General features: G+C 30.9%; 1 protein-coding gene across 1 annotated transcript; it reads right to left on the reverse strand.

Annotated features, from left to right (window-relative positions):
- Positions 1-1,149: 1,149 nt before the first annotated feature.
- On the reverse strand, positions 1,150-11,923 carry LOC143085030 (uncharacterized). Its single transcript, XM_076261159.1, has 9 exons — positions 11,593-11,923; positions 10,196-10,662; positions 9,861-9,920; positions 6,289-6,354; positions 5,341-5,415; positions 4,825-4,899; positions 4,278-4,348; positions 2,434-2,520; positions 1,150-1,913 (listed from the first exon to the last, which is right to left on the reverse strand). The coding sequence occupies exons 2-9, from the start codon at positions 10,560-10,562 to the stop codon at positions 1,443-1,445; spliced, it is 1,272 nt and encodes a 423-aa protein (XP_076117274.1). The 5' UTR covers positions 10,563-10,662; positions 11,593-11,923; the 3' UTR covers positions 1,150-1,442.
- Between the last annotated feature and the right edge of the window lie 228 nt (positions 11,924-12,151).

Consider the following 12,151-nt stretch of genomic DNA (forward strand, 5'->3'; position numbering starts at 1 on the left):
TTAATTTTAGTTTCTTGTGTACAATTTGGAAATTAGTATGGCGTTCATTATCACTGAACTAGTATATATTTGTTTAGGGGCCAGCTGAAGGACGCCTCCGGGTGCGGGAATTTCTCGCTACATTGAAGACCTGTTGGTGACCTTCTGCTGTTGTTTTTTCTGTGGTCGGGTTGTTGTCTCTTTGACACATTCCACATTTCCATTTTCAATTTTATTAATCCATTCGAATCGTTTTACATTTTGGTATGTCTCGGAGCCTTTCATAACTAGCTGTGTAGTTTGGGTCTGTTCAATTTTGAACCGTATAGCGACCTTTAATTGTTAACATCTAAAACATTTGGTCTGTGATGACTTGTTGTGTCATTGGCCATTATATCACATCTTATTTTATATCAAAGATGTTTAGGCACTCTCTACTGTGATTTTTATTTATTGTTGCTTTCTTCATGAAGATACTATTATTGAAATATTGGAATATAGATGACAGAAGTTATGAAATATTTTTTTTTATTATTATATCAGGAAAAACTAACATCTTAGAAGCAAAAGCAAACACTTCTAAAAAACAAACAAGTGTACATTCTTAATCATTACATGTTTATAAAATAAAATATAAAATATTTTGGACATTAAATCAAGTTCATTAATATCACAAGTTTAGACGTTTCTTTGCAAATAAGTAGGACTATAAAAATCTAAATATTATATACAAAATTTTTGACCCAAACATTAGTACAATATTTTTGTCGGAAATATAACGTAATATGAAAACGTTAAACAGTCTTAAAGTATTTGTATGAATTTTCACATCTTAAACCATGGTATACCTACTATGAAAAAAGATCATAACTCTTATATAATACACAAAATACTCATGTTAAGTTATTCTTATTTTTTAAACCTATTAACAGCACTCGAAGTAATTATGAACTACCGTACTGTTACATAAATTGTAAAAGCTTTATTTGAAAAGGTTTAATAGGTAAAGTAAACATTAGACATGCAGAAAATTTTTTTTTAAAGAATATGTGTATAAAAACACATAAAAAGCTAAAAAGCAATTTTGACAACAATCACATGATTGATTTACAAATGATAACGTTTGCGATATTTACAGAAGTCAAAGAATGCCAGTTTTTGCGCTACAATAAAAATAAAAACAATTAATAATTATAATCAGGATAATCACCTTTACATGATAACGAAAACATACTAGCTACAAAAAACTGGTGATATGCAAAGTAAATTTCCAACCTGCTGTGTATATTCATGACAATGTTATTTGAAAAAAACTAGAGTTAGCAATACAACTAAACAATGCTTTGTTGTATCTTAACTTGTTTTGACAAATAGAATACTTGGGTTCCTGAAGTGCATACACATATATACGATATTACAATTAAAAAGATTAGCCAGAATCTTGATCTGATCAATACATTTATTCAAAAATATGCTTTTTTGAAATCTAGATATAATTTCAAAATAAGTTCGTACCCTTCAAAATAACACTTTTCACCCCGTTGAAAACGTGTAGGGGGTAAACATACAAACAACACAAACTTCTTTTCCACTTTCATTGTATCTACTTTTTTTGGCCATTGAAACTTATTTTTTTCTAAAAGACAAGGATGCATGAAGTTTACAAGTAATCCATCTGGTTCTATACTATCTACAAGACCTGGATACCAGGTGTCCTCGAAAGCAACAGCAATCCATACATTTTGATCTAAAACATCTGCAATACTAGTGGCAGGATTGACACATGGAACATCAATTTCAGTATTTCTTTTTTCTTCATTTTCATCATTATCTTCGTGAAGATCTAAACCTGGTTGGAGCACAGCAAACGTTGTGTTGATTTTGACTGTCGTCTTTTTCCTCGATACATTCGTTTTTCGTGGCTTCTGTGTCCTCTGTAATAAAAAATAACTTTCTTTTTATAATTTAGTGTTGGTGGCAGATAATATAAAAGGGTGGAAAAGCGTTAACCGAACTACACTTTGTATCAGCTTCCGCGCTTATTATAAAAATATGCGCACGATCAACCCTTTCACAACCTTATAAAATTACTTAACGAAGCATTCGATACTTATAATTAAATGATTTTGCTAGGATCATAAAATTATCATTTCTATCAAGTTTTCACTTGCGCACTTTATTGCGGAAAGTGGTGTCATCATGATTACATTTTAATTGTGAAGTTAATGTTTATCTCAGAATGACGCTTAGCAACCAATCAAAATAACGTATTATTATAATGATATTATAATACATAAACTTTCATATAATGTGTTGCACTATAAATTTTAGTTAAATTAATGATGGATCGTAAATAGCTATCCTGTTTTTTACTGGATCCATACGCTATGCAAGATTAATGTTAACGTGCAAGTTCGATTCGATGGAATTCGATATAATTTAGGTAACACTTACCTTTAATGTATTGACAAAATTCAGATTTTGCAAAAATTGTTCGTTGTCTTTGATATTTTCATGTCGAAACAGTTCATACGGCGTAAGCTAAAAATATATAAAAGTATATATTAAGTAAGTATGTATAAACATTATAAACATTTGTTTATACTTTTAGATATTTGGATGATATATTGGCTCTAAATAATGACGACTTCAGTATGTATACTAAAGAAATTTATCCTGTAGAACTTACTTTAAATAAAGCTAATGATAACAATGACCACTGCCCTTTCCTCGATCTTGATATCTATATCATAAACGGGAAGCTTAATACAAAAATTTATGATAAAAGAGATGATTTTTCATTTCCTATTGTTAATTATCCATTTTTAGATGGTGACGTTCCCTTGTCACCATCTTATGGTGTTTATATATCTCAACTTGTACGATTCGCTCGTGTATGTAACAATGTATTAGATTTTAGCGAGAGAAATTTATGTATTACTGAAAAATTATTACACCAGGGTTTTCGATATCACAAACTGGTCAAAACATTTACTAAATTTTATCACCGGTATAAGGAAATAATTCGTAAATATAACTCAACATGCAGACATCTTATACGTTCAGGTATTTCACATCCAAAATTTTATGGAAATATTCTTTATAAAGCACAAAAATGTCAGTATTCTCCTCAGAAACTAACAAAACCTTTAAATAGACTTATTAAAAGGGGATATAGTTACGATACTGTTGTCAGGTCATTGAAGATTGCATATTTTGGCTTTAACATTGATTCACTGATAGGGTCTTTGCATCGGAACTAAACACATTTATTTCTTAAATAAACAGTTGTTGGCATGACACGGGTTATGTTCTTCTCATATATTTTATGATAGTATGATACTAAACCCCTAACGGGAGGGATTGTACCTGATATTCATATGATGAAGACATAATCTTTCAATCAGTTTAATTGAGGTCTGGAGCTGGCATGTCAGTTAACTGCTAGTAGTCTGTTGTTATTTATGTATTATTGTCATTTTATTTATTTTCTTTTGTTACATCTTTTGACATCAGACTCGGACTTCTCTTGAACTGAATTTTAATGTGCGTATTGTTATTCTTTTACTTTTCTACATTGGCTAGAGGTATAGGGGGAGGGTTGAGATCTCATAAACATGTTTAACCCCGCCGCAATTTTGCGCCTGTCCCAAGTCAGGAGCCTCTGGCCTTTGTTAGTCTTGTATGATTTTAAATTTTAGTTTCTTGTGTATAATTCGGAGTTTAGTATGACGTCCATTATCACTGTACTATTATGCATATTTTAGGGGCCAGCTGAAGGACACCTACGGGTGCGGGAATTCTCGCTACATTGAAGACCCATTGGTTGCCTTCGGCTGTTGTTTGCTCTATGGTCGGGTGGTTGTCGCTTTGACATATTCACCATTTCCTTTCTCAATTTTAGTTGTCAATTTTTTTTTTATATCCATAATTGTCAGTAAAGTTCTCAGTGTTATCATCAAAAGAACTGTCCATGAACTTTACAATGTTTATATTATTTCTCGTGGGATTTTGTCTGATGCTTGGTCCGTTTCTGTGTGTGTTAGTTACATTGTAGTGTTGTGTCGTTGTTCTCCTCTTATATTTATGCGTTTCCCTCTGTTTTAGTTTGTTACCCCGATTTTGTTTTTTGTCCATGGATTTATGAGTTTGAACAGCGGTATACTACTGTTGCCTTTATTTATATTATTTATCTTTCTTTTATTCGAAAGTTTTATGTAGTTGTTTTATATTTTATGTTAAATAACAAATAATTATTATTTCATTTTTAAAATTGTGTACATGTAGGTTAAACTTACATTAGCACTTTCATCCTCTGTCTGTTCTCTATTTTTATCAAAAGGAACAACACCCTCAATTTCATCTGTATCTAAAATTCAAATTTAAATTAGTTGTTCGTTCTTAAATTCACAATATAGCCCTGCAATGATATGAATCATATTTCATACTCAGAAAAAAGTGAAAACTATATAGGGCTTTTTTTCTATAGTGAGGACCTTTAATTTAGCACTTTCATCCTCTGTCTGTTCTCTATTTTTATCAAAAGGAACAACACCCTCAATTTCATCTGTATCTAAAATTCAAATTTAAATTAGTTGTTCGTTCTTAAATTCACAATATAGCCCTGCAATGATATGAATCACATTTCATACTCAGAAAAAAGTGAAAACTATATATAGGGCTTTTTTTTTATATAGTGAGGACCTTTAATTTGACCCCCAGTGGATATGTGTCTCATTTGAAGTTATACCACATCTCTTTTTTTTTTCAAACTGTTTGACAACAGGTTCATACACTTATTAAAATCATATCACCGGCAATTTTAAAAACAAATGGATGCACTACCTGTTGAACCATCGTCAATCTGGATAGTCGTCTGTAGTTCTTTGTTGCTGAATTGTATTTCCTCACTGCTGCTTTCTAGAAAAAAAAATATAATATATATATAAATATATATTTCTAGTTAACCAATTATTTTGATTTAAAAATCAAAGTCGCAATTTTTCCAACGCCTACTTTTGAACATAATTTGTTCATTCATTTTGTATAAAATTGAGAATGAAAATGGGGAATGTGTCAAAGAGACAACAACCCGACCACAAAGCAGACAACAGCAGAAGGTCACCAACAGGTCTTCAATGCATGCAAGTGTGTTATCTTAGCGAAGCGTTATTATATTTCGTCTTTCTTTGGTATTTTTTTATGAGTTATGTTATTGTTGCATAGATTATTTACTTTCAATTTGTTATTTATGTGCCTCATTTGCAATCATACCACATCTCTTTTTTTCAAACTGTTTAACAACAGGTTCATACACTTATCAAAATCATATCACCGGCAATAAAAAAATGGATGCACTACCTGTTGAACCATCGTTAATCTGGATAGTCGTCTGTAGTTCTTTGTTGCTGAATTGTATTTCCTCACTGCTGCTTTCTAGAAAAAAAATAATATATATATAAATATATATTTCTAGTTAACCAATTATTTTGATTTAAAACTCAAAGTCGCAATTTTTCCAACGGCTACTTTTGAAGCGTAATTTGTTCATTCATTTTGTATAAAATTGAGAATGAAAATGGGGAATGTGTCAAAGAGACAACAACCCGACCACAGAGCAGACAACAACAGAAGGTCACCAACAGGTCTTCAATGCATGCAAGTGTGTTATCTGAGTGCAAGTGTGTTATCTGAGCGAAGCGCTATTATATTTCGTCTTTCTTTTGTATTTTTTATGAGTTATGTTATTGTTGCATAGATTATTTACTTTCAATTTGTTATTTAAGTTCCATTATCTTAACATATTTCAACCAAATTAAGAGAAAGAGTGTTTTTCTTTTGTATGCCTCGTTCACACGTACATTTAAATCGAATTGAATTCATATCGAATGTGAATGGAATTCGCTTATCGCGTCCACACACTCTTCTTTTTTTAATTCGAAATGATTCGAATTATCCAATTAGCATTATAATACGTTCTTGTTAATATAAGTTAAAAGTTATCGTCGTTTGAACAGTAAAGCGAATTTGAAGCGCATTGCAATTCGAATTTAATTCACATTAGGACGTAAAACGTTTCGAATGCAAATTCAACTGATTCGAATTAGTTAATGCGAATCGAATTCGAATTGCGTGTGAACTCACCATTATTATGCTAAAAAAATCTAGGAAAATGCTTTCTTTGAGAAAAGAATGCAGATCGATAAAGTTTATTAGGTAACCTTTGTTTAGTTAAAGTTTTAAAATATTTACAAGTTGATATTTATAAATCTGATCTATATGTTATCATGCATGCAAAATATTCACTACCTTTTTGTATTAATGCTGTTTTTAGTTTTCCGTTGGCTTTCTTTCTGCGTGATGTTTCCTTAGGAGCTAAAAAGAAAAATTGAAGCAATTGTAAAACAAACTATTAAATTCATAAACACATTTAAAAAACACTTACAGATTGTATTTAATTGAAAATAGAATGCAACTAACTAAGCAAATACATAAGAACTATTTTTATGAAGACCATTTGTACATTACTAAAGTGACGTTTATATTTTTATTTGTTTATTTGTTGGGTTCCGTGATTAACTTGTGTGTCCTTATTATTAAAACAAATACATTTCTATATATTTATTAAGTATTTTTTTCCATCTGTACGACTAATTTTTTTTCAAGAAGGAGACTGATTTTGTAAATTGCCGAAAAGTGCATGTCTGTATGTGTGTTGTTATTTGTTTCGTTATAGTCTGCATTGGTCATTTAGGGCGCTATATAACTTCTTGCTCGCTGTGAGCTGCGCACTGAATTATTTACTTTCACCTGTAATTGATTGTTCCCTTTTTTATACATGGAGACTTAGATGGAGATTTTTCACATTGGCACTGATACCGCATCTTCTTAATAATATTCATATGTATATCACATGAGCACGTTTCCATCATAATTGGCACTTAAAATTTGCCACTGAACATACATCATACCATTGATATCAATGGCGTATAGCCTAGACCTCCTACGCATCCACTTTGAGTACGCCTGGTAATTTATTGGCATACTGTAAAACATGGTATGGTATGATGGTATGGTATGTGTTATGGTATGATGGTATGGTACCAATACCATCATACCATGGTATGCATGACTGGTACCATGGTATGGTATGATGGTATGGTACAAATTCGTATACCATGGTACAAATTCCTATATCATGGTACAAATTATTATACCATGGTATAACTTGATGGTATGAAGCATGGAAGTGGGAAATTTTTTAAATTAATTTAGGTAATATGAAATATGATTTTTTTTTTTAATTTGTTGACATTATGTATCGGTTTTAGGTATGAAAATAATATTTTACAAAATAGATGTAGACAAACCAGATAGACTATCACTTACATGTATAAAGCTGTGAACAGAAAACAAGAGAAAATTCAATTTAAACATCTCAGATAACTATTAAGTTAAGATAAGATAGATATAATGTCCTGTTCTAACACATTGTAAATGGCTGTCAATTATTCTTTGAAATTTTGGGAAGTACTACATATCTTTAGATTATAATCTAGATAATGTAGTTAAAGTTTTATTGCATAACATTTTGTCAATGGTCAACTTTTATATTGTTTTGAAATATGACACTTTAAACAGTTGCATATTCTGTCTACATCTATGGCCACGAAATTCCACTAAAAATGTGAATAAAAGGTGAATGCATCTCCTGTGTGGATTAGAAAACACCATACTTTCAAATTAAACTGTCACTAATATAATACTATGTTAGTTGATAGATACCACATGTTGTAGAGTGTATTTTGTTTTCTTCATTTATATGTAAAAACAATGTGCATTATGGAAGTTAATACACAATATCAACCAACGAATGATTCTTTTTTTTTATTATGTGTGATTTTATGAAACAACTTTATTTCATTTTTTTTAATACATGCTGAGAGTGACAGCTATTTCTGTGCAGATAGAGATAAGAATAGGTTTCTTTAAAATGGATTTCAAGGTCAATTATAATTGCCATGTGTTGTAAATATTTGAACTTTAATTACATCAACATCTAAAAACGACATTTTTTCGTTTGAGCTTTAATAAAGGGTTATAATAATTTGCTAGACGAAACAAATCTATTATTTCATCTGATGTTCCATCGAATATTATGAATACTCTGCCATGATAGAATATTATGTAATGCAGAAAGTATTTGATTCATTATTTCGAATATTTTAACATGATTAAGTATATCACAGATTTCCCTTAAAGGGACTGCACCAATTGCCGCAACTATTTATAAATTATTTGTTTATAAATTTTTCCATCAAATTCAAATGTATTGTTTTCTAAAATGATTCTCAACAAATGTATTAATACATTGACGGCGGAGCTTGATTTGTCAAAACTGTCCTGGGCTTGTTTAACAGGACGTTTAAGGAAGATTTGTAAACATCTTTGTTATATTATACGAAACCAAAAGGCTAATTAGGTTCTAATTTCTCAATAATATTAATTAATGATGTAGTATCCTTTATATGTTAGACTGATTTTGAACTATAAGTATAAGAAAATGATCAACATACTGACCTACAAGGAAGGAGGGGGGGGGGGGGGGGGGTGGCAATACCTTTTTGTGTTAACCTGTTTTTGCCTTTGTGTTTCAACTGTTATTTTAGACAAAATTAAACTGTTAACTGTTTTCAACCCACTGGCTGTTATCTGTTCTGTTAAAATTTGTAATGTTGTTAACTGTTTTTATGAAAATGGGATTCCTGTAATCTGTTACTAGACACTTAAAGTGTTTTTGGACATAATTTGTCTCTGAGAACTGATCTTACATGTACCTGTAGTTTACAAGAATCTTAAGATTCACACTAATCACATTGAATGCAGTTGCTGTCCATTTCTTTCTTTACGGTGCTTTCTCAAAGGAGAAACATAAACAGCATATATGTAACTGTCTTTGAGTATAGTAAATCCTTCATAAAATTTAGAATGGAAACAGGGAATGTGTCAATGAAACAACAACCACTAAAGAGTAGAAAACAGCCAAAGGCAAAACAAAAAAGTCTTTTACACAGCGAAAAAATCTTGCACCAGGAGGCGAGCTGAAGCTGACTCCAAAGGGAGCAATAATTTAACTTCAAAAAGGGGGGGGGGTAGAATTTGTATGGCCGTTTTCTGAACAAAAATGTGTACTAGTTTATATAAAATAAACGTGCCAATAAACTCCGAAACATGTAAATGAACCAAAAAAAAAAAAAAAAAAAAGACTAGAGCAGAGGTTCCAGACTTGGTACAGGTGCAACACATGTGACAGTGTTAAGCATGTTTTGTGAGATCTCAACCCTCGCCCTATACCTCTAACCAATGTAGTTCATTTCTGTCTTCTATTTATAGTTTATCCCAAAGTTAACAGGAGTGGCCACTCCTCAGCCAGCTAAATTCCTGGTCAGTCCCAAGATAAAAACATTTAACTGTAGATATAGAAATTTTGATAAGTTACATTGACCAGAGCACCTGAATGTAGTTGTGAAAAATAAAGTACCATTTCAATTTGCAAAAAAAGTTTGTTTTGGAATAGGTAAAAAAAAAGAAAGAAAAGAAAACAGATAATTGATAAAATCCTGTTTAAGAATAGGTTTATTAACTTTTCAAAATATCCTCTTTTGAAAAACCATACCATGCTTTATACCACGGTATAATAATTTGTACCATGGTATAGTAATTTGTACCATACCATCATACCATACCATGGTACCATTCATGCATACCATGGTATGATGGTATTCGTACCATACCATTATACCATAACACATACCATACCATCGTACCATACCATGTTTTACAGTATGCCTAATTTATTTATGTAAACTTTATATATATACCTTTCTGGGCGTTTTGCTTCTTCGTTCTATTACGAATGTTCTGTAATGGCGAATCGACACCTAAAATAACATATAGAACTTACTAGTTTAAAAATAAATAAATTCAGGCATACTCATACATTTATTAGTAATTTTAGTAGCCAGAAGAAATATTGAATTCTAGTATATTTAATTTGAAATTTTGTTTTGATTTGTTTTATAAATTTTGAAAACTCAGTTAATAAAAAAATCCGGACAAAAACGGCACTACAAATATGACCGCAGCCTTTTTCTTATAAAGAATCGTATACAACAGAAATGGTTTAAGTTATAACGAAAAAGGAATGTTAACTTACTGATAGTAAAAGTTTCTGAAGTATCCAGTGATGTGGTTGTTCCTTCAAGGGCCTTCTTCTGTGTTTCGGCAAGCTGTTTACTATGCCCGGGCCCAAAATGTAGCTTTGAAGGCGTTATCATTGGAACATCCTGTCTTACGTCATTCCTAGAAGGATAATAATTTTCTAATGTCTTAGCTCTCGCCAATTCCTCTTTCGTCAGCAGTGACTGTACATTTTTAAATTTGTGATACAGCACACCTTTTCCAATATATCTTGGACGAGATCGTCTAACCCTTGTCATTTCGTCCTTGACAAGAAACATAAACGAAACAGGCTCAAGTTCCAGCTCACGTAGTCGAGTGAGCTGTTTTGTTATTTGTTTCATAGCTTCACTCTTAATTCTTCTTTCGTTCGATACCTTCGCCTGTTTCTCTTCTTCTTCAGTGAGATATCCTTTTTTCTCGCAGATTCGAGATTTTTCAACACTGCAAAAATGAAAGTCCAATAATATATATTTGTCAGAACAGAAAAAAATGCTTATGTTGTGTGGTTGATAATGGAAAATATCTTGATCCTCTTAAAGTATAAAGCAAGGTGACAACAATAATACCAAATAATTTAGATGTGTTTAGCCTAGGCTCCTTGTAGACAGTACCTTGACCTCAAATGGTTTACTTTTATAAATTTTGACTTGGGTGGAGTGTTGTCTCACTTGGCACTCATACCACATCTTCCTATACCTATTTACAATGTTCAGCAAAATAAGATGATGTGTTTTATTTATTTAATTTTGTTATTATAAAAAAAAAAGAAACGAATATAAGTTTATATTGTAGTTGAAACTATACTTTTGACCAACATGTTAGTACTTAGTGCAACCAGGCTTATATTGTTAAATACCTCACTATATTTTAAAGAAATTAACACAGATAAGTGCTTCTACTTATTAAGGACAAAAAATATGGTAAACATTTGAGATAGAAAATAAGCAAATGTCGACTTACACAAATTCCACATGCAGTCTAGTATGTACATATTTTATAGAAATACACATGATATATTTATATATATATATATATGTCTAAATATATAAGTGTACGAACAAAAGTATTCATTGAAATACATTAAGCAAATTTGCACTACCATTGACAAAAATTCATCCTTGGGAATGGCATATGACTGAATAAATGGTTTAGATGCACAGTTTTTTGTAAACTAATAGACTCATCCCTTTTTTTCATTTCTACCAGTCTATAAAAAAAACGTAAACACAAGAATAACAATGATTGGGTTTTTTTTCAAAAGTTTAAATTTTGCAGAATTAAACATTTAAAAACAAACAATCTTTAATTAGATGATAGTGTTGGGTTTCATTAAACTCGAGTATAATCATGTGCGATATATACATCTTTTACCTTGAAATGTTATGTTGAATTTCATTTTAGCATGTTTTAGATCCATTCCATAATAAAATATTGAAGTCGTGGTATCATTTCCGCCTCATTGCAGTCTGTTATCATCTGTTATTTGGATATTTATGGATCTCCATTTAACTATAACTGTCTTGCATTCTTTTGCATCATATACAAATTATTGTAACAAATCAAACATGTCAAATACATGTTAGTCAATCCAATTAAAAATGTTATTTCTAAATTCAATCCTCATTCACCGAATTTTGAATTTCATAACAGAAAGTGATAGAGTAATGGGACATTTGTTCATTTCCAAAAAATTATCTATCTACGAATATACTTTAAACTTAAAAAGGTATTAAAATACAAAATTAAAAATGTAAAAATAAATATGATATCATATAGTGTAAAGTTGTCTTCCATACAACTACAATTGGTCTATAAATCATCATCGGAGACAACTGTATCAGTGCTCAGGACGACATCCTGGATTTCAAGTAACAGGGTCAAAAAAATGTCCTTTTTCATTTTGTCCTCATCAAGACTATTAAGCACTCTT

The sequence above is a fragment of the Mytilus galloprovincialis genome, chromosome 8 (genome assembly GCF_965363235.1).
Source record: "Mytilus galloprovincialis chromosome 8, xbMytGall1.hap1.1, whole genome shotgun sequence".
Classification (NCBI taxonomy): domain Eukaryota; kingdom Metazoa; phylum Mollusca; class Bivalvia; order Mytilida; family Mytilidae; genus Mytilus; species Mytilus galloprovincialis.